At 36.6% G+C, this 24,412-nt stretch overlaps 1 protein-coding gene across 6 annotated transcripts in view; it reads right to left on the bottom strand.

Annotated features, from left to right (window-relative positions):
• Positions 1–24,412, bottom strand: part of CBFA2T2 (CBFA2/RUNX1 partner transcriptional co-repressor 2) — a 137,869-nt gene that overhangs the window by 17,582 nt on the left and 95,875 nt on the right. For all 6 annotated transcript variants that reach the window (XM_063090545.1, XM_063090535.1, XM_063090553.1 and 3 more), the window contains 6 exons: positions 20,044–20,285; positions 9,884–9,973; positions 6,268–6,449; positions 4,770–5,023; positions 1,690–1,775; positions 271–466 (listed from right to left, as the gene is read on the bottom strand). In XM_063090545.1, coding sequence (XP_062946615.1) covers positions 271–466; positions 1,690–1,775; positions 4,770–5,023; positions 6,268–6,449; positions 9,884–9,973; positions 20,044–20,285 — 1,050 coding nt within the window. The remainder of the gene's footprint in view (positions 1–270; positions 467–1,689; positions 1,776–4,769; positions 5,024–6,267; positions 6,450–9,883; positions 9,974–20,043; positions 20,286–24,412) is intronic.

Genomic DNA, 24,412 nt, shown 5'->3' with positions numbered 1-24,412 from the left:
CAACACATATATATAGAGAGAGAGAGTTAAAGACAGAACAAAATCACAAATATTTTTATTCTCCACAAGGATGAAACATTTCTTGAACATGCAAGGCAGTGAATGCATCACATATTTTCTCATTTACTCTTCATAATCACAAGTCTCCCTAACTGCACAATCTAGCACCATCTTCCTTTAAAATAGAATAGAAAAAAGCTTTCCTTCCCATATTAGGTGAAGTCCAAAGGCTGATGTTTATTCTGGGTTCCCTTCAGACTCTCTCCTTACCATTGCTGAGAGAATCTGTGCTCCCTGGGCTGTGTTGCCTGGAGACCAACTCGGTCCCTGTTTTCCTCATGTCTGTGTTTTCATTATATCGTCTTTTCCAGTAGTTGAGTTCTTCCCGATCAGATTCCTGACAGCGCCGTAGAACTGCCATGGAGCGCCGTGTTTTTTCCACCATTTCCATAATGCAATTCAGGGCCTGAGCCAGAAAGGAAGTCAGGCAGAGATGAAATGAGTGAATTCAAACAAACATTGAAAATCTAGGACATGTAAACACAATATAAAGAATGAAGGTTCAAGTATTTTATAGGTTTAATATCGAGATTCTATTTGAAAGCCTTGCTTACAGTTTCTTGTAAAATATACACATATATATACATACATAATTTAATTGGATTTGGAATCTTTAAGGTTGAAACAGCCATGTAGTCTCATTATAACATGGTCTTTTAAAGACTATGGTTAAAACCACAGTAAATTTCTGCCTAAATATACCAAATCATCTGATAAAGTTGGATATTTTTAATAAGAGAATTTTTAATAAGAGAATAAGACAATCAGAGAAATAAAGACCTGGGAAAATTATTACTCAAGGAGGAAAAGCTACTGTATGTAAATTTCAAGCAAGCACTACATATTTTCTTTCCTTTTTAGTGAGGGGGAAACTCTCTCTTCCAATGGGAAAGAGGACTTTGGTTTACATTCTGTACCAGTGTACTAATTCTCACTTGTATTTGAAAGAGCTCCATTTATTTAACACTTCCTATGTGCCTAGCCTTGTGATAAGCACCAGTCTGTGATAAGCACCGTATATATTATTGCAATCCTCCTGTGAATTCAAATAACACAGCATTTTTATTTTTAAGATATAAAAATTTAAACTAAAAGAGGTGATGCAACCTGCTGAGCTCACAAAGAGAGAAAGTGACAACACTGGGACCTGAACTCACAAACCTTTGTTTTTAACCATAACACTACATGACTTTACTTAGTTTATGAATTGAAGTGCTCATCCCACCACAAAGATGTGGGAATGGTTCTGTAGCTCTCTAGCTGAGGGTATTGTCAATAAACCAGCTCCTATTAAAAGCAAAGGATGCCATGCTTCTGTTTATGTACACTTCAAACATACATGCTCCATTTACTATTGGTAATATTAAGAATTAAAAGTAATAAAGAGAGGGCTGGCTGGGTAGCTCAGCTGGTTAGAATGTGGTGTTACAACAGCAATGTGACCAGTTTGGATCCCCATATGGGCCAGTCACCAAAAAAAAGTAATAAAGAGTTAGGGAGAGGGGCCAGCCAATGGCTCACTTGGGTGAGTGTGGTGCTGACACCACCAAGTCAAGGGTTAAGATCCCCTTACCGGTCATCTTTAAAAAAAAAAAGAGTTAGGGAAATAACACACTGTAAGGTCCTTACATGATCAAGATGTTTCCATTCATCAGCCCATTCCCTTTCTGTCAAACGGTGATCTACCAACTCATCTTGATAGCCTCCATTTAGACCTATTAGAAATTAGAGATTAAATTTGAAGGTAGAATACAGTACAAATAAATGTACACACATTCATAACAACTTAGAACATGCTACTAAGGCACTAATTTACAATGGGGTGCAGGACTCACAACATGACATACAATCAACAAAGGATCACTATTTGGGTTATATAAAGAATTTCAACAAATCAATTCTGAAAGACAAATAACCCAAAAGAAAAACGGGCAAAAGAAATAAACAAGTATTTCACAGGCAAAAAGTACACATAGTTCATAAATACATGAAAAGATATTCAACTCAAAGTTATAAGTAGTCAGGCAATGCAAAGAAAAACTTTACTGAGATAGCACTTCAAATCTAACATATTAGAAACAATTAAAATGTCAGATATTACTAAGTATTGGCAAGGATGTTGTGCAATGCAAAATGCTTAACCACCAAGGCTAGACTGTGTACTGATACTAGTGATACAACTAGTTGGAAACAGCTTACCAATATTATTTTTTTGCATGGTTTTGATAGATACAGAAATTTCTAGGAATGCAGTAGATATACTGAATCAAGAGTTGTCCACTATTTTGAAAAACTCATGTCACATATGGCAATACTGCTCATAGTCTTTGAATCAACACAATATCCCTGTTATCAGTCTGAATTTATAGGTGCTGTACTCATAGTGATTCTATAACAGTGCAAGAATGTGCTTATTTCATTATATCTTCCCATGTAGTCATGCCTAAACACTAATACATTTTATTATAAGATACTTGCTTTTATATTACAGTTAGGATACATATTGATCCTAAAATTATGGGGTCTAATGTGACAGTACTTATAAATTTCATTTTACGAGAATAAAGAGGCTGATATATTTGTTTAAAAGGAGGCGGGATATGATGAATGTTTTGGTAAGAGTTGAGAACTATTGTACTAGCGCATATGCTTTTAAACAGGACTGGTGAAAATTAAGGAATCTCTAACAAGCCTGACAGCCAAATAGTTGAACATAAAAGAAACCATCAAGATAGATGATCATCAGTTCTTCAAAGTACACTTCAAGATGAAAATTTTTTTCTAAAATTGTTAGAGGGCTGCTTGGTTAGCTCAATTGGTTAAAGCATGGTGCTGATAACACCAAGGTCAAGGGTTTGGATCCCCTTACCTGCCAACTGCCAAAACAACAAAAACAAAAACCCCATTAAATTGTTAGAAATACAAGTAAAATATTACAAAATTGTGAATAGAGCTAGTTTTTAGCACACTTATCTCTCAAAGAAAACAGGCAAGAAAAGTGTATAAATAAAGAAGAAATCAATAGCAAAACCTAGGTTTTAACAGGTAAAAAGAGGGGCATGGGGGAACAGGGATTGGATACTACTAAGGGAGGCATCATAGCATACTGCCAATGTACCCAAGCTTCGGGCAGCAGACAGCAGGGGTCTGAATCTTGTCTCTGCCACTTACTAGCTATGTGATTTTGGCCATAGTTCCTTGACTCTCATCTTTAAAAAGGTGGTGCAACTGCCTGGGACTTCTGTGAGGATTAAATGAGGTAATGTAAGTACAACACAATCTATGTGGTAGCTAAGACTCAGTAAAAGTTGATGGCTGAGAACACCATTGCTGCCATGGCCTTCGCCTTCAGCTACCACTGCATGAAGTCAGGGGCCCTACTTGGTCCAAGCCTCTGAAAGATGCTAGCGAGCCTAAGTCGCAGGAAGAGAGCACAAATGTGCTGCAATCTGTTACGCACAGGGCACCCCACAAATGGAAACGTAGGGGAAATCCTGGAAGCTAGTAGCCCTTTGGTTCTCTACCCTGACAGATGCTCAGCAGTTAAACTCCAAAGAACTTTCTGCAGTAAACTTGTATGAGGATATGACAAAAAGCTTTCTCTAAAATTGATATTGGGACTGGCCCATGGCTCTCTTGAGAGAGTGTGGTGCTGACAGCACCAAGTCAAGGGTTGAGATCCCCTTACCGGTCATCTTTAAAAACAAATAAATAAATAAAATTGATCTTGGATGAGGCTTGTTAAGGAATTTTTTTAGTTTCTTTCTAAATTTAATAATTACTGAGGGCCCATGTGCCAGGCATTCCAAATGTAACAACAACTAAGCATAGGTGGTGGTATTATCTCTATTTTAGAAAGTACTATTCTAAGGCTCAGAGAGCCTAAGTAACTTGCATGAGGTCACACAGCTAGTTAGGATGCAGAGCCAAGATTTCAACTTAGATATACCTTATCTTCTGACCTAAATATCCATGCAGTTTCACATCCAAGACCATCTTTCTTGCTTAATTTAGAAAACTTTTTATTCTAGGGCTGGCCCGTGGCTCACTCGGGAGAGTGTGGTGCTGATAACACCAAGGCTACGGGTTCAGATCCCTATACAGGGATGGCCTGTTAGCTCACTTGGGAGAGTGTGGTGCTGACAACACCAAGTCAAGGGTTAAGATCCCCTTACCGGTCATCTTTTAAAAAAAAAAAAGAAAAAGAAAACTTTTTATTCTGAAATAAATTCAGACTTACAGAAGAGTTGCAGGAGTAGTACAAAGAATTCTCATATACCTTTCATGCAGATTTCCCAAATGTTAGTATTTTATCTCATTTGCTTTTTCATTCTCTATTTTTCTAACCACTTGAGAATAAGTGATATCCCTTTATCCTTTATTCCAGTGTATTTCCTAGAATTTGCTCAGTTTTAAACTCTACTTCTTATTACATTCATTTTGCTATTTTTCTTAAGTTGATTTTACTTTATTCAGATTTCCCTCTTGATAACAGTCCTACTTCTATCATATAATGATGATAGCAACAAAGAATAAAGTGAGATCAGTACAAATGAAATCAACTATAACTCTAATTTTTTAAAATGTATAATACTTTTATCAGTGAATAAAAGCAATGATTACATTATTTGACTTTATCACTGAGTAAGAAAGATATCCAAGGGTTCAGTCTGAATTTAAATCATTACCATGCTACTTATGTCACTTACTAAGATTATGCTGCCTATCGCGAAATTCTCGATGTTCTAGCAACTTGCTGGGTTCCCGATACAGATGTGAAGTTGCAATATCTTCTAAGGTGTAGTGCTGAAGAGGCGGAGGAGTAGGATGGAACTGGCCCCCAGGATTCATGAGGGGCACAGTAAGGGCAGGACTGTGCCGGGGAGCAGGGCTGATGGTACACACTCGCTTGGCAGGAGGCTCAGGAGGAATTGTGTCTCTTTCAAAACTACTCTCTTCCCTCCTGTAGAAGAACCAGAGTGCATACAGGAGCCCATCAACAAGTGTTCATGCAAACATTTCCTGAGCACCTATTTTGTGTTATGTGTTGTGTTAAGCAAGCAGAAACATCTAATCCTCACAGAGCAAAGGAGAGATTAAGAAGATAACAGCATTCTCCTATGTGATAGGAATATGGAGCATTATGGGTTCAACTATATTTATGAATGTTTTAGGTTCAAATTTGTTACTGTGGGCTCAGTTGGTTGGAGCGCAGCTTTATAAAACCAAAATCATGGGTTCGTTCCCTACACCAGCCAAAAAAAATTTTTTTTTAAATTTTGTTACTTTGGAGGTGAATTATTGGAAAGAAAATTCTCTGCATGGGAGAAAAAAGGCTCACATAACTAATCCACTTGACTTGATAGGGTTTTCAGTCATTCAGCTTCAACTTTAACAAATATTCCACTGTTGTTAAAATGTTGCTTCCTTGATAATCCATAGAATATTATGGCAGCCACTCACACTGAATTTTACAAAACAAATTCACACAATTTTAATTTCAGTAAAGGTGATTGATTCATTGACACATATCAATAATTAACTGTTATATTCCTGCAAGACTTCACAAATCAGAATGCCTTTGGTAGATTATATAGTAGTCCCCTCTTATCTGAGGGGGATAGGAGATATGTTCCAAGACCTCCAGTGTATGCCTGAAACTGTGGATAGTATCAAATTCAATATACACTGTTTTTTCCTATATATAAATACCAATGATCAAGTTTAATTTATAAATTTGGTACAGTAAGAGATTAACAACAATAACTAATAATAAAACTGAACAATTATAACAAAATATTGTAATAAGACATACGAATTGTGGTCTCTTTCAAAATACTTTATTGTACTATATGACAGGTAAATGAAACCTCAGAAAGTGAAACTGTGGATAAAGGGAGACTACTGTATTTCTTACGTTTCTGGAGCAGTGAACGAATAGAATGCTCTAGAGCAGTTTCTCGCCTGGGGCATGTGGAGTAACCTGAAGAGTTTTTGAAAAATATTCATGTCTGGGAGCTACTCTTATAAATTTTAGACTTACTTATTCCACTGTTTGACAATGGGACAAAGCAAAGCTAACCTTAAGAAGTCTGAGACATTACCTATCTGCAACTGTAGCAATCAAATTCTCTTTCTTACACAAGCAAAGGGGAAGGTCACAATAGTTCCAGAACAGTAAGGACAACAAAGCTCTTCTCTGCTCACCTCTCGGGACTGGGCCTCTTCCCATTTCCATGCACCTCCATGAGCAGTTCGGAAGAATCAGCAGGTGATGCGATGCTGGTGTTGAGCAGAAGGTGTTCGTGCTGAGCCAGGTACTGGGATGGGGTCTGCTTGGCAGCCCTAGCGCAGTGCAGTAGTTCTCGCTGCAGCAGGGGCAGGTTGGCCTTGAAAAGAAGAGGTGGTTTTCCCAGTGTTGGGCCCTACACAACAGGGCTTAGCACCTCAAAGGGCTTTCACAAAGCAGATGACACAGACAAAAGCTCTCCTCTCCAGTCAGTCTGATTTTCATATGCCTCTTCTGTGAGTAAAGTGACACCTTTTATACTGTACTTGAATCACTGGTTGTCTTTTGCCCCAACAAGATGTAAATCCCCTTAAGGAAGGGACTGTGCCTTATTTATCTTTGTGGTCCACTATAGAGTCAAAGGTCAAACATGATAATTTAAAAACATATTTTTGAAGACTCCATTCGGTTAGAGAATTATTACTGCCTACATGGGAGCAGAAGGAATTCACTCTTTCCTCTATCACTACGAGCCCTGGTTTCTCTCTTCTAATCTTAACCTGTTTCTGACAGCACAACTAAACCTTCCCTACATGTTCTCTGCGAGAGCTACCATGGAATTCTGGAAACTGATTATTCTGGAACATGGGTTATGAAAGGGAGTATTGGGAGTGATGTAATCTATAAAAGGATAATCAATTATGTACTGATTATTTTTCCTTCTCTCATACTTAGAAAATCTTTAACGGGGACAAATCATATAAAGAACCCTATACAACTTTTAACTGCAGAATTCTAATTTTTTCATATGTAGAAGTTACTTTTCCCATATTTATTAAAAAGCACATCGTCCAGCTGCAATAAATAAATAAATGAAAATTTAAAAGTGTAATGTAAGAATTATATTTTTCTCCCCAAATTTATTTTTTTTGGCAGTTAGCCAGTATGGGTAACCAAACCCTTGACCTTGGTGTTACAAGACTGCGTTCTAACCAACTGAGGTAACTGGCCAGCCAAAAGGAGAGTTTTAATACATGCAAGTAGTCATCCCTTCACTGAGGGTTAATTTAGCAGGCACCATAATTAGTTTTAAAACAAAAATAAATTAACAAAATGCCAAATGCTAGCCAAAAAGCTGCCATAACAATCTACCTCATGCTGTTTTCCAAAATAACAGAGTTAAGAATAGAGAATTTGACAATATAAAACACTTTAAGTTTGTTCTATAACCTCACAAATTGTAAAAACTTAATTGAAAAAAATACCATGTCAGATCTTTACATTTGTGACGTATCCTTTGATGAATAAAAAATGTTCTAATTATTTCCTATTAACATAAACTTTACAAATCTTTCTTGATTCTAGGGAGCTGGGGAAATAACTGTTTGCCGGCTCTGACATACAGAAAGGCTAGAACTAGCACAGCTGTTTCAGGGCTGAGAAAGGCGCTACAGACTGCTCCGAGCCGCTGAGGCGTCAATGCTGTTAGAGAAGAGCCACAGTACAGGCTGTGTACCTGATGCCTATGCATTTCCCCATGTGTCTGCTATGCTCCAATTTAAAAAGTCTTTAAAAGCTGGTATCAGTACTTTAGTAAGATGACCCATTTTTTGATGCTATTACATTTTCTTAGGAAATGAAAGTAAGGCAAAGAAAGTAAGAAGGGTATATTTATTTGGACAGATAGTAAATATTTTAGGCTTTATGGGTCAAGAGGCAAAATTAAAGCTAGTACTCATTTAAAAAATACTAATAAAAAAGAGAAAAATTTCCACAAATACTGTATTGACAAAATTCAAAATACAATAAAAATTGAGTATTTTGTAGTATCAATCTACTACTAATGAAAAGAATGGAATTCTTTTTACAGGGGGGGAAAGGGGACAACATTTAGCTTAACTGGGGATTGAGTTAGTATTCCCCATCACCAAATCAACTGCAAAAACCATTAACTGCACAAAACCTTGTGATGGTCTGGCTTTGGGTCATAGTTTGCCCAACCTAGTCTACAACAATCTGGATCTGACGCTAATTCTTTACTGACTTAGAGCTATTTTACATCTCTGTAACTTATAGATAACTGATAGCAATATAAAATAACCGTTGTCTATGGACCCACAAATTATGTCCAGTACTGGTTCAATTGACTTCCCTTGCTCACTATGGAAGCAGCCAGTTTTAATTGTGTTTGCACAGTGATATCAATAATTCTGATCTATAAATGCATCTGTTCTTTGGATTCTCCTTTGAACAACTTGTAACATCTTACTGATTTCCTCATTAATTCTGAGTTAAATAAAATCTTTGACACATGTTCATTTTTTATCTATATGAGTCATGTTACCTGTTTTTGAAAATTATTGTTTAATAGGAGAAAATAGTAACTGTATGGTGGGAAAGCCTGGCAGATACCACCTTTACCAAATGATCAAAGTCAACATTATCAATGATGGGACAAATTAACGTCCATGTCCCCTGATAACGGTGATATCACTTCCCTGCTATTCCTGCCTAAAATATATTACCTGATTCTAATCACAAGGAAGCATTAGGAAAAAACAAATCAAGGTACATTCTATGAAATGACTATCCTGTACTCTTCAAAAATGTCAAGATCATGAAAAGCTGAGAAACAGTTCCAGATTAAAGTAGACTTAAGAGACATGACAACTAAATATAATATGTGATTTGGAATTAGACCCATGACCATGCCCACCCCCCCAAGTTTTTCTTTTGATATAAAAGATATTAATGTGACTTGGTGAAACACAAATAAGGTCTATAGATAACAGTGTATGAATGTTAATTTCCTGATTTGATAATTGTATTCAAGTATTTAGGTGCATCAAATCTGCAGTTTACTTTCAAACATTTGAGGAAAAAATAAATAGAGAATGAAAATACAAATATGGTAAAATATTATTTTGGAGAATCTGGGTAAAGGGTATACAGGGATTTTATTGTGACATTCTGCAGCTTATTACTGCCTTATTATTATTTCAAACTTTACACAGTTTTTTAAAAGAGGTATATTCTGTATAAATGTAACACTGCCTCACTTATTAGGTAAACACAGTAATTTAGAACAATGTCCCCAAAAGTTAGGTCCCAGGCAACAATTACAGAGGACATTATTAGAGACTTGAGTAACTAGGGGTTGGGAGACACAAACACTGCCTCCCCACATCATCTCCTGACCTTAGGGTAAGTCCAAACTGCAAAGATCTTTCCTTTGTTTGACAGCCTCCTTTCAGACAACACATACTCCGCACCCTCCTGCTATACCCAAAAGATTAGTGTCCAGTTATTTCCTCTGCTAGGAAGCTGGCCTCCATGCCTCCCCAACCCCTCCTACTGCCTCCTCTACTTGCTCCTTCTGTGTGTGCACACAGACCACAACTCAAGGCTTCTGCAACTCTCATCTTATCAAACATGAGGCATATCTGCACAGTGCACTCATGCTTCTTCACCATCCCCCAAACACCCAAAGATATGAGAACACGGCAAGCCACCTGGATTTAGATCACAGAACAGGGATCAGTAGATCTTGAGGAAGTCTTAAAGATAAATTACATTCAGTAGTTATAGAATTACCTTGAGAAATGGAATCACAAAAGGACGAAGAGGAAAGTTTGTGGCCTCCTGGAGCTTACAATGGAATTCTTCAATTGTCACAGTTGAGTTCTGAAAAAATAAATAATCTTGTTCAACTTCTAAAATCGGACAATGTCTCACAGTGCTGAACCCTTTTAAATAATGAACAAAAGGATAATTCCAAAAGCACTATTATGAACTCAGACCTCTCTCAAAGGTTAACCAAATTCTGTTTCCTTTAAGACAGAAATTCGGTTTCCTTGATTCTCTTCTTCACCACCCCAAGTCTAAATTCTCCCCTTTGCCCAGCAGCTTGTGTTGCAGAATAGGGCACTGCCTCCTTCATTTCCTGTGAAGAGAGGTACTCAGGTCCCTCATATTGAAGGGTTCATCACAAGTCACTTAGGGATAGGGAATCAAGCTTACAATGTTACCTATTGAACAGATTATTATTATTTTTATTTATTTATTTTTTTTTAAAGATGACCGGTAAGGGGATCTTAACCCTTGACTTGGTGTTGTCAGCACCACACTCAGCCAGTGAGCGAACCGGCCATCTGTATATGGGATCCGAACCCGGGGCCTTGGTGTTATCAGCACCGCACTCTCCCGAGTGAGCCACGGGCCGGCCCTTGAACAGATTATGACTTGATCCAGGATGTCAATTTATAGACATTTTCTGAACTCAACCACCCATTGCCACACTTCTTCATAAGTTGGGGGGTTGGCTGATTAGTTCAGTTGGTTAGAGCAGATCCTATACTGGCCAGCCACCAAAAAAACCAAAAGCAAAACCAAAAGAGTTCATTTCTTTTACAGGTTCCTGCCACATCCTGGAATACCTTTCCCAAATCTTCTAAATGGAGAGTTAAAAAAAAGGGAGGAAAAAAAAAAAAAAAAGAACAATAGGTGCCTTCTACCTTCAAGTGGCCTGTGTACATATCAGAACAACTAGGCAAACTCCTACTTAGAAAGTAATTATTCTCAGGAAAGTTATTAGCATTTTCCCTATATTTTCTCAAAATCTAGGCTTTAAATTAGGAATAGCTTGGCCAGTTAGTTCAGTTGGTTAGTGTGAGGTGTTATAACATCAAGTTCAAGGGTTTGGATACCCATACTGACCAGCAGTCAATAAATACATAAATAAATAAGCAAATAAATGAGGAATCAATCTTGGCTCCTCTGCTAAGGGGAATGAACAAATAAAAATATGTACTTCAAAGTTCACAAAATATTTTTACTCCCATTCTCTAAAACACAGTATAACAAATTCAAACAAACAAAACAAAACTTGGGTATTAATCTGAATTCTTGCTCCTCTGAAAGAGAAATTACCACTTCTAAGAATTTATTTTTAGAAAATCATCAAGTGTTCAAAGACATACAAGTTATTCATCAGCACAATATAGTTTCTTAAACAAAAAAAGGAAAACAGGTCCACCAACAGGAAACTGCATTAAAAATTACAGTATAGACATATATCAGAACACTTAAAGGGGAGGGAAGAGAACAGATTTATATGCATTAATGAGGAAAGGTGTCTACAATATACTGTGAAGTGAAAAACCAGAAACAGAACAGTATGTTTTCCAAGAATCCACTTATGAAAATAGCACATGCACACATATATACACACACATTTTTAAACGTCTGGAAGGACAATCATAACAGCAGTTATTTCTGGGTATGAAATTATGTCAGATTTTCCAAATATATCATATTTATTATTCAGTAAAAATTAAGATATTTTCCTTTAGGGAAAAAGGTATATCCAATTCAACCATGTTAAATGAAAATGTTCGAAAACTTTCCCTCATGTCATACCTCCAAAAATTTTTAAAACTTTAACTGAGTATTTGTTTTAAGTACATGATATTTGCCCAACCACCAAAATAATGTATATAACTCGTAATCAGGAACAAAAACTAAGTGTAAGAGAATGATACTCTCTTATCCCTACTGCAATGAATGCAATCAGGTCTCAAAAATCAAACAAAAGTAGATTAAATGTATAGAAGGACTGTATGAATAATTTTAAGTTTTCTTGTGATGAACGAAGGGAAAGGACAAATTGTGTAGCATAAGGAGAAACAGTGACTTAGGACAGAGAAACGGATACCAGACTACATATGCTGTAGATACATGGCAATCTTGTTTCTGAGAGGAATGAACACTTACTGTTAGGTCAGTCTCCCCCGACATTCAATTATTTAATAAATAAGAACATAAGTGTTTGATTTTTTTTTTAGCCCAAAGAATTCACAGGCTAGTGGGAAAGAGACAACTAAGTAAAGAGACAAACAGTATTACTGAGGTACACATGTACAGGATGCTACTGACTCACAGAGAAGAAATATTTGAGTCAGACGTGGGACAAGAAAGGCTTTACAGAATTGTCACCTGAGGAAGTTAAAAGTGCAGCCTTGGGAAAGATGTTTCTGACAAAGAGAGAAGAATGTGAAAAGGCAAGACGTGAGGAGAGCTGGTCTCTAGATCTCAAGAGCAACACATATACTGGTCTTAAAGACAAGGGGCAGTAAAGATAGTCCATCAGACTAAATTTTTTTTTAATCTTTTAAAAGTTTGAGATAAGGGGCTGGCCTGTGGCTCACTTGGGAGTGTGTGGTGCTGATAACACCAAGGCCAGGGGTTGGGATCCCTATATAGGGATGGCCGGTTAGCTCACTTGGGAGAGTGTGATGCTGACAACACCCAGTTAAGGGTTAAGATCCCCTTACCGGTCATCTTTAAAAAAAAAAAAGTTTGAGATAATTATAGAGTCAGAGGAAGTTACAAAAATAGTACAGAGGGGTCCTGATGCAGCATTCATCCAGTTTCCCCTGATGGTTACATCTTATATAACTATAGTGCAATCTCAAAACTAGGAAACTAACATTCATACAATGTATGCATAGCTATGATATTTTATCTCATGTACATTCATGTAACCACCACTGATCAAAATATAGATGTGTAGAAGCATTATCTACCTTTATACTACCCGGTTTATAATAAAATTGTCTTAATAATTTCCTCTACATACACTGACAACCATATCAGACAATGTTATGATTTTTGCTTCAACCACCAGACATAATTTAGAAAATTTAAGAGAAGAAAAGTCTATTGTATCTACTTACATTTTTACTCTTTGCATTTTTTTTTTTTCATCTTTTTTTTTGGAGGCTAGCTGGTACAAGGATACAAATCCTTGACCTTGTTGTTTCAAGGCTGTGTTCTAACCAACTGAGCTAACTGGCCAGCCTGTCCTGATGTTTCAAGATTCCTTCTTTATCATTTGCTTTCTGTTTCAAGAAATTCCTGTAGCCATTCTCTTAGGGTAGGTCTGCTGGAGACAAATTCTCTTCGTTTTACTTTATCTGAAAATATCTTGATTGCCCTACCCTTCATTCCAGAAGGATACTTTCAATAGATACAGGATTCTGGGTTGACAGGTTTTTTTTTTTTTTTTCTTTTACAGCTGGCTGTTATGGGAATTTGAACCCAGAGGAGATTAGATCACATAGTAAGTGCTCAGTTGAAGGTCAGTTATTAGGTAATGATTTTTTTTTTTTTTTTTTTTTGGCAGCTGGCTGGTACAGGGATCTGAACACGTGACCTTGGTGTTATAAGGCTGTGCTCTACTCAACTGAGCCTCAGTTATTTTTATTCAGCACTTGAAAAATGTGCCACTTCCTTCTGGCCCTCCATGGCTACTAATGAGAAATCCACTGTCACTGGAATTTTTCCTTTATAGGTAAGATGTTTCTTGCTGCTTTCAAGATTTGTCTTCAGTTTTCAGAAGTTTGAATATCATGTATCTTAGTGTGGATAAGGGGTGGGGGTAGCACCCTGTTGAAACTTTGCTCAGCTCTTTTGAAACCTTAGGGTCTTTGGTCAAATTTAGGAAAATTTCAGCCATCATTTCTTCAAATATTCCTTTAGCTCCATAATCTTTCTTCTCTCCTACTGTGACTCAGATCTTTGATTATAAACACTGAGGTTCTGTTCTTTTTTTTTTTTTTTTTTTTCCCCAGTCTATTTTCTCTCTGATGTTCAGATTGGGTAATTTTTTCTATTGTTTTAATTTCAAGGTAACTGGTTCTTTCCTCTGTCCTCTTCATTATCTGTTGACTCTATCACCGAGATTTTAATTTCCTTATTTTTCAGTTCTAAGTTTTCCATTGGGTTCTTTTTTTTTTTTTTTGGCAGCTGGCCGGTACAGGGATTGAACCCTGGACCTTGGTGTTATCAGCACCATGCTCTAAAACTGAGCTAACCAGCCAGCCCCAACTGGTTCTTTTTAAAATCTGCTATTCCTTTGATGAACCTTTGTGTTTTTTCATTTGTTCACAATTGCTCAATGGAGCATTTTTATGATGGGTTCTTTAAAACCCTTGTCAGATAATTCTAACATCTAAATCAGCTTAGTTGGTGTCAGTTTTCTTTTCCCATTCCAGTTAAGATGTTCTGGTACCCTGACTGAGAAGTGATTTTCTATTCTATCCTGGACATGTTGGGTTCTATATCATAAGACTCCAGATCTTATTATCTATGTTTTTGTTTTAGGAAGTCTCTTCTGACTCTGCACCACCTTGGTGTATTAGTCAAGGTTCTCCAGAGACAACCAGCAGGATAAATGAGGGTACTTCAAAAAGTTCACGGAAAAATAAAATTAAAAGATAACATGAATCTTTCTACAAACTTTATGAAGTACTCTCGTATATACAGATATATGATAGGGGATTTATTAGGGGAATTGGCTCATGCTATTATGGACACTGAGAAGTCCTATCACAGGCCACCTGCACGCTAGAAACCCTGGGATGCCAATAGCATGGCTCGGTCCAAGTCCAAAAGCCTCAGAACCAGAGAAGTTGATGGTGTAATTCTCAGTCCAATGCCAAAGGCCTGAGAACCCAGGGGGCTGCTAGTGTAATTCTGGGAGTCCATAGGCCAGACAGCCTGGAGTTCTGATGTCCAAGGCAGGAGAACAGTGTACCCCAGCTCCAAGAGAGAGACAGAAAATTGCCTTTTCTCGGACCTTTTTGTTTTATCTGGGCCCCTAGTCAACTGGATAGTACCACTCACATTGAGGGCAGATCTTCCCCACTCAGGCCACTGACTTACACACCAATCTCTTCTGGAAACACCCTCACAGACACACAGATTACTTTACTGGTAAAGTAATGTTTTACCAATTTTCTAGGTATTCCTTAGTCCAATCAAGTTGAAACTAAAATGAACTACCACAGTGGGGGGACATTGATGCTGTCAGATGGGGAATAATCCCAGTTACCCATTCAACTTCTGTTGACTAGGAGGGAGGGCGTGGTGGCAGAAGGGGTCGTTACAGATGGGTGAGGTTGGGAGTTCAGGTTCCCCACTAGGGCTCTGATGCACCTCATTACTGCAGTTTTTTCTGAGGTGTTTGGCTGGAGTGGGGTGATTATTGTCTAAAAGTTTCCTACTTTGCTTGGTTGCTCTTTTACTGGTCCTTTGGCTACAGAGACTTTTTTTTTTGGGCCTGTGCTCATTGATGTTTCCAGGTTACTAAATTCTGCACACCCCAGTCCAGAATATATCAGGAAACACATACACTAGGGAACTCACTGCTATGTAGTTCTTTGTGTCCCAGCGGCAAATCTGCCCTCTTCTCTCCACCTTGAAGAATCTTATTTTTGTTTTATATATAATGTCCAGAGTTTTTTGCTGTATTTATCAGGAGGACTAGGGAGAAGTGTGCCTCTCTCTATCTCGCCTCCTAAGATGAACTAGACGTAACTTTTAATGACTACATCATATCCCATTAAACAAATGTACTGTAATTTCAGGCTCTTATAGAATATTTAGCTGGCTTCAATTTTGGGGGAAGCATTATAAATAACATTGAACTGATTATTTTGGTACACACTGTTCATTACTTTCTTAGGATGCATTTCAAGAAGTGAAACCCGTGACTCAAAGGAACTACCTAGTTTAAGGTACCAGAAACACTGCCAAACTACCCTCCAGAATGTGCATTCTCCAAATAAGTGGAGCACAAAACATTTACCTTTACCTTGAAGTGGAAATTCACCATGCTTGCTCCCTGCTATAGTTAGGGATACCAGCACCTTACCTCTTGTACAACAGGGACACAGAATGCAGCTACTTAATTATGTGGCCTTTTTTGACTTGCCTAGTGAAGTTTCTACCACCTGGTAAGACTGTTCCACTCAAATATGCCCACCAAAATCTTAACCATACATTTCATAATAAAAGACTAGAAAAGATGGAGATGCTTTCTTGAATAGTAAAATTTAATGGTATAAATGTGTTAATTCTCCTCCAAATGGCAGTCTCTTGCCAATCTTTAGATCTCATTTTCTAGGCTAGAACTTTCAGCATTACACTGAATAGGAGAGAGAATAGTGAACATCCTTGTCTGATTTCTAATCTCATAAGGAAAGCTTCCAAAATTTCACTATTAAGCATGAGACTTGAAGTTCCTGCTATAACTAGTTTGCTAATTTTTTTCTTTCAAATAATGAATGGATATTAAATTTAACAAATACTTTTTTTCCTCTTTCCCAAATCTATTCATAGTTTCAATACTAATCTTTTTTTTTTTTTTTTTTTTTGCTTTAAACTAAATTTGGTCTGAGGATCAATGCTAATCTTAATAAAAATCTCAGCAGATTAGAGTATAAAGTGGTATAACACCTGGGAAAACAGCATGACATTATATTCCATTGTTGCATGCAATGCTTGCACATAGGTACAAGAATGTTCAGCTGAGCATTATTTGTCATGGCTCCTGTACAAAAAAGAGTTAACACAGCAGGCCTAAAACTGCTGTTCTTAGAAAGAATTGCTTGCCAGGTTGGGCCACCAGCTGACATCTAAGAACTTAGATTGTGTCTAGGAACTTGGATGGTAAATAATTTCTTATACCAATATAAAACTTTCCCTAACTGAATGAAAAGGTGGAAGTAACCCAAGTGTCTGTCCACTGATAGATAAATGGATAAACAAAATGTGATTTATACATACAATGGAATATTATTCAGCCTTAAAAAGGAAGGAAACTGACATATGCTACAACATGGATAAATCTTGAGGACATTATGCTAAGTGAAATAAGCCATTCATGAAAAGAAAAATCCTGCATGATTCTACTTATGTAGGTACCTAGAGCTACCTACGGTAGTCAAATGCACAGAGACAGAAAGTTGAATGGCAGTTGTCAGGGGCTGTGGGCAGACAGAAATGGGATGTTACTGTTTAATGGTAACAGAGTTTCAGTTTTGCAAGACACAGAGTTCTGGAGACAAATGGTGGTGATGGTTGCACAATAATGTGAATGTTATGTACCTAATTCCACTGAACTGTAAACCTAAAAATGTTTAAAATGGTAAATTTCATGTTACATATATTTTATTGCAAATTTAAAAAGGCAATCCTATAAATTCTTTAACCCTGTGATGCTTTTAGGCACCAAGGATACAATGTTGAAGAGGACAGACAGTATGAACTTACTTAATACCACTGAACTGTATGAGGATACTTCAAAAAGTTCATGAAAAGATTTGTATTATCTTTCAATTCTATTTTTCCACGAACTTTCTTTTAAAGTACACACACTTGAAGTATACCTAAAAAAACATTAAGATGGTAACTTTTGTTATGTGTATTTTACTGGGGGGGGGGGGGATGTTAACCCAGCTGTGGCCATTTAAAAGAAAGATGAATGGACACATCTACATATACTTTTCATGACTAGAAAAAGATTCACTGTTTTTTGCAAATGAACTTCTATTTTTTGTTTACTCTTTAAGCATAATTTCTACATAAAGTAATTTCCTGCTGGAATTGGTATAACACTCTGATGTCTGCTTAGTTTCCAATTATGTTCAAATTCATTTTGACATTAAGACCAATTACATTTGTCTAGATCCAGTAAAACTTTTCCACCATATTCTAAAATTGGACCAATAAAAAGGTTGGGTATTTTGGGGGGGGGGGGTTTCCTCCAAAGAATGCCCAAACTTGCTCCAACTGAGAAGAGTGGCTCACTGTGCCTATAATATGGTTTGTGCTAAACACTGTTTTCCTTCTGGTAGTGCAGAATTTTGGCAAGTATTAGGCAAGAGTGCCTATGTGACCAGGCCCTAATAAAAGCCTTGGGCAATGATTCTCTAACAGGCTTCCCTTGGCAGAAACATTGCATACATGTTGCTGTACTTTCACTGCTGGGGAAGAGTACGCTTTGTGTGACTGTTAATGAGATGGAAAAAGCATAAGGAAGCCTGCACTTGGATTCCTGCAGTCTCCACCTGTGTCTATCTCCTTTATGATATGGCTATACATCCTTAATAGGTCTCTGTAATAAATCCTAGCTCTGAGCACAACTACGATACGCCAAGTCCTGTGAATCCTAGCAAATCTCCAAACATGGGGGTGATGTCAGGGACCCACATTGTCCCAAATTGAAAACTACTCAAATGTCCATCAAGAGCCGAAAAATAGAAACTGTGCTATACGCCTACAATAAAACATCATATAGCAATGAAAATGAAAAACCTGTATCTACATACAATAGGGACTGAATCTCATAAATGATGAAAAAATCATTTATCGCATTTTGCCTTTTATGAAAGTTGTTTCCTCCATATTAGACTGAGAAATCTTTTAAGGCAGCAGTTCTTAAACCTTTTGGTTTCAGAATCCCTCTACTTTATTTGTGTTACATCTACTGATATTCCCCATATCAGAAATTAAAACTGAGAATTAAAAAGTATATTATTAATCCATTTCAAAATAACCCATACATGCAAAATAAATAGCATATTATTTTTATTTTATTTTTATTTTTTATTTTTTTAAAAAGACGACTGGCAAGGGGATCTTAACCCTTGACTTGGTTTTGTCAGCCCCACGCTCTCCCAAGTGAGCAAACCAGCCATCCCTATATAGGGATCCAAACCCTTGGCCTCGGTGTTATCAGCACCACACTCTCCCAAGTGAACCATGGGTCGGCCCAATAAATAGCATTTTAAAAAATAAAAAACTACATTTTTCCAAAAGAAATGTAATAAGAGTAGTACTGTTTGTTTTGCAAATCTCTTTACTATCTAGCATAATAGAAGACAGCTGGATTCTACTATCTACTTCTGCATTTAATCTGTTGCAATACCCACATCATGCAGCCTCTAAAAAATTCCACAATACACTCATGAGAAAGTAAGAGTAAAAAGGCAAATAACATCTTAGTATTACTATGAAAATAGTTTTGACCTTATGGACCCCCAGAAAGGATCTTTGAAGAATCCCAGGGTGGTCCTTGGATTATATTTTGAGAATTGGAGTTTAAGGATTAGTACTGTGATTCATCTTTTTTATCACATACAGAGGCTAACATGCAGGAAGGAGCACAGGATGCTTTTACTGGAGGTAAATCTTGAAGAATTAGATTTACAAACACTGGAAACTAGAAGTACTTCCCTTATAAACACTAAGAGTCAATCCCCATCTGGCTTTCAATGTCAGAAAATCACTCCTTTTTCCCGTACTGGCCAGCCACCAAAAAAAAGAAAAAGAAAACCACTCCTTTATACCATAGGTTCACCATGCTCAGTATAGAAAGAAAAATACTGCATACCTTGAAAATTGTAAAGAAACTGTACATGCATGAGGAGCAAAACAATGTAATTCCTTTGATACTATTTATACAGACCACGAAACTTATAACTTTACAAATTATTATTTTGAAAATTAAACTTGCCACATCTCTATTTTCTTTAGTTTGGAAACAATGCACCAGGCACTGAATATATTAAATTATAAAACCTTACATTAACTTGGTTGGATTCCAGCAGGCCTACTGAAACCAGTTCTAAGACAAATCTAAAGTTGCTTGTTGGAATTAAATCAACATTTTAAACAATAAGGTAAACGTTATATATTTTGTTTCTTTGATAAACATTGTTATCATGAAATCTACAATTCAATAGTTTTAAGTAAGTTATACTTTAATCTAGTCTGTAGAATTTGCCACATTACTATGGGTTTTGGAATGAGCAGAAATATCTGTAACAAAATATATATAATGTCTCTGCTGGCTTTGGATCTGAGCCACATACTCGGGCAGTTGTTGACAACAATGATGCTGTACTTACCACCAGTGCTAGAACAAGAGTCCGCACCTTCTCCCCAATCTCAGGTGAGATGTCATTGCCAAACTGTTGCAGAGTGGTGAGAAAACGTTTCAACTTGCTAAGCTGCCGAGCACCACAAGTGGCTGGCAACTGCTGATTTGTTAGTGCAGATGATGTGGAAGAGGCAGGACCATTGCTGAATCTCTGTGGTGGTGATGGGGCACCATTCAGGGTTGGAGGAGAATGGTTGATTCCATTGCTTACTAAAAGAAAGCCAAAATGAAAGATTCAGTTTAAGAGTAAAACACAAGGATCTTTATTAATTTCTTATTTGCATTCCACTTGTTTTTTATTTGAATTTTGTAAAGTACATGTTAGAAGAGTATGCAAAACTCTTGTGTCTATGCAAAACTCTTGCATCTATCCTCAATGAGACTGCTATATAGTGAAAGAGACTGTCAGGTAAAAATTAATAACACAGGGGGCTGGCCAGTTAGCTCAGCTGTTTAGAGCACGGGATTATAACACCAAGGTCAAGGGTTCGGATCCCCATACCAGCCAGCCACCCAAAAAGGAAAAGAAACCCCACAATAACACAGAAGGCACAAAGAAGGGATATCTAATGTTACAGGTGCCATGGGCAGGAGTGTGTAGTTTTAAGAAAGGCTTTCTGTAACAGGCAGTACTTGAGATGAGTCTGAGACTATATATCTTTCCAGTGACTGGACACTTATGCCTATCTTTTACATCACAATTCCTTCCCAGTCTCAGCATCCCAAAGAAGCTAAGCAATCAATCAGAAGGTAGCATGTGAACAAGACAACCAGAAAAGTTATGCTAATGTGAGGGATTTTTTTTGAGGCAACAGACTTTATGACCTACTCCTACAATAAGGTACATATCTCTTTGACCATGCAGAATACTAATGGTAGAGTCAGTCAGAATCTCTGCCTTGACAATTCTAGATTAATACTGTCAAAATCTGGGACATTCATACAGCTTTACTCAAGCAGATTTCATCTCATGACAGGCAGGCAGGCAGCCACATCTCAGCATGGGTCAGGGGTGGAGGTGGACGGGTGCGTGTGAGGTGTTTTTACCCAGGCACCATCATTTAATGTGACAGTGTTTAGTAAACAAATCAGTTGGCAGGCATTGGAAGAAGGGTGGATTGTATATCAAGATTTTTCTTTTAATATTAGATAATTCCTTGGAGGTACACAGTGTACCTGGCAATTCACAAAGAGTCATTGAACAAATGCATGGCTTTTTTTTTTTTTTATATGAGTTGCCTATATTTGCTATTCAAAATTTTGTAAATATGCAAATCAGCTTTATACTTTTATTACAAGCTTTTTAGGATTCTTTTGGGAAAAATCATAATTCTTTTGAAAATAACCATGAATACATTTACAGTTAGAATTTGTGGTAAGATACCTCTCAATGTTAACCAAATTCATTTATTTAGGGGGGGAGGAATAATCATACAACTGAACTTTAAAAGCAAATTTCATTCACTGATTAAAATAGAATTTTTTATTTTAAATACAAAAGACATTTTATATGAATTGTAAACTGAAAAGCTTAAAAATAGTTACAATATACAAAAGTTAAACCTCTTACAATAAGCTAAACACGTATCATTTTTAAAATGGACTTATGTTGTTTTCACATGGCAATGTTGAATTTATGATGCAGTTTTCATATATTGAGATGTCTGCTTGTGCAGTACTGTTGGTTAATGACAATTTATGTGGATTTTGCATGTAATATATAGTAAGACAGTAATTCTATCTAAATTACAGTGCAGTTTAGTTAATCTATTGTTAATAATGACTCAGTGTCTGCCTTTAAATATAAATGATATGTTGAAAACTTAAAAGAAGCAAGTGCTACATATATGCAATATAAAATAGTAATGTGATGCTGATGCTGTTAATCAAAGGGCAAAATAAATAAGCAAAATACCAGAAGGGGGCTTAATTGAAATGCAAATTTAATTTTGTTTTTAAGATATTTTTTAATCTTTATTTTGTGGTAATATAGCTTTTTAGAAAACAATTTTCATAACTTGATAAATTATAGTTTTGTTAGAAAAGTTGCTCTTAAAATGTGTAAATAGATGACAAATGGTGTAAATAATTTTGTAAGAGGCTTCAAAATGTTCATATATAGAAACATACCTACATAAAAAGCATAAATCAGTTGCTGTTTTGCTTCTTTTCACCTCTTATTTTTGTATTGTGGTCATTTCTTATGCAAATAATGGAGCAAACAGCTTTATAGTTGTAGAATTTTTTGAAAGAATGAGATGTTTATATATTAATGACAATTGTTTTTGGAAAATAAAAAGTGCCTAAAAGAAAATAAATAAATAAATAACCTGGGACATTCAATAAAGCATCTCCTAGATTCCATACAGGATTTTCCCATTCCACATTTGTGCTCAAATTATAATACATGTGATTAATTACTGTTTTCCTATTTTCCTGTTATTCTTAATAGTCTTTTCTTGGTAGTTTCAATTTAGAAAACAACCCTAGAACTACATTATTGGTGGTATTAAGTAAAAACCTCCTTTGTTACTGAACAGTGAAATAAAATTACCTAGCACCTAGGTGTTAGTTGGTTTTCACTTGGTCATATCAAGGCTTGAAAATCTAATAAGGTAAAAGTGTATCTAAAATCCTAAGAAACAATTTAAGTCAAGACTTGAGCCATGTTTAAAGGACCCAATCATTTCATCTTTATCTGGCTTAGAAAACTGACATTACCTATATTTTGCCTAACAAATTCGTTAATCATGAAAAATTTTCCACTTCCCTTCTACTTCCTCTAAGCCAGTCACAGTCAGCTGACCATTTATGTTGCCTCTTCTTAGACTGACCTTTATTCAAATTTAGCCTAGCAAACTCTTCATTCTATACAGCTCAGGCATTACCTGTATTAAGAAGCACTGTTTGACACCCATTGCTCCACTTTATGGTAAACCCCAGTAGCTTGAATAAATCTTTTCTGTGCTGCCTATGCATAGCACATGCTTCTACTATTTTACTTCTCAAATTATACTTACATCTTTCTCTATTTGCACTGTCTAAAGAGACTGTGCACTTCTTGAAGAACACTACATTACACATCTGTGTATTCTGTAAGTTTCGTAAACTGTGTATACTGGATATACCTTTGCTTTGCTCATCTGCTAAGTAAAGGATAAGTATTCAGGAAAATGCTGAATGTTACAGACTAATAAGCTGAGCAAAAGAGGGTGAATTCTCTTCTGTGTCTACCATTAAAAGAGATTACTAAAGCTCCTGGAAAGAAAAGCTCAACACTCAACCTCAGCAATCGAAAAAGTTAGTTGCAATGGCCCGCCATTTCTTTGTTTTCACAGAAAGGTCAATTGCCATTGGAGAGCTGCCTTCTTTTGAAGCAACTCATAAAAATAATATATCACTGTGCTTTTAGCCACCCTGACACTCAGACAGGATTGTTCATAGCATCTTTAGTAAAAACATATGATCATATCTTCTGAAATAAGACATATCCACCCCTAAAGTAGGCAAATATTGAGTTAAAAAGGGCTGAATTTAAATATACATATACCTATTGGCTGTATCTTGAAATCTGAATGATAACTGGGTTTAATTAAATCTGTTTCATTTTAAGATAGTACCTATGTCTGAGGCTGTTTAACTTTGACACAGAAAATAGAATTTAATAATGCTGATAACACCAAGGTCAAGGTTTGGATCCCTACCACCAGCCACTCACCAAAAAAAAAAAAAGAAAAGAAAAGAAAGAAAAAGAAAAAATATATATATAATTTAAGAAGGATGTCAAACTTCATTTCATTCACTATGGCTCAGACTGAAGGCTGCAGCTGTCAGTTACTCAAATTTCAAATGTTTTAGGAAAATAATAATTAAACCTTCTACTAAAGCCATACTTTTATACAATCTTCTCTTGCCTTTTAAAATGGTAAACGGGCTGGCTTATTAGCTCACTTGGTTAGAGTATGGTGCTGATAACACCAAGGCCAAGGATTTGGATCCCCATACTGGCCAGGGTCCCCCAAAATAAAATAAAATGATTAAAGACACAAAACAAATTTTTTGCGCAAGGACAGCATGCAAGCTTATAAACTTCATTTTCTTACTTTTTTTTTTTTTGGTGGCTGGCCAATCTGGGGATCCAAACCCGTGACCTCAGTGTTATCAACACTACACTCTAACCAACTCAGCTAACTGGACAGCACCCCCACCCCTTTTTTTTTTGTTGCTGGCCAGTAGAGGGATCTGAATGCTTGATCTTGGTGTTATCAGAACCATGCTCTAACCAAGTGAGCTGGCCAGCCCATGAACTGCATTAAAATAAAACAATACATACAACA

Source organism: Cynocephalus volans, chromosome 1 (genome assembly GCF_027409185.1).
Source record: "Cynocephalus volans isolate mCynVol1 chromosome 1, mCynVol1.pri, whole genome shotgun sequence".
NCBI lineage: Eukaryota > Metazoa > Chordata > Mammalia > Dermoptera > Cynocephalidae > Cynocephalus > Cynocephalus volans.
Note: the sequence above shows the minus strand (reverse complement) of the source record. Positions and strands in the feature narration are given on the sequence as shown.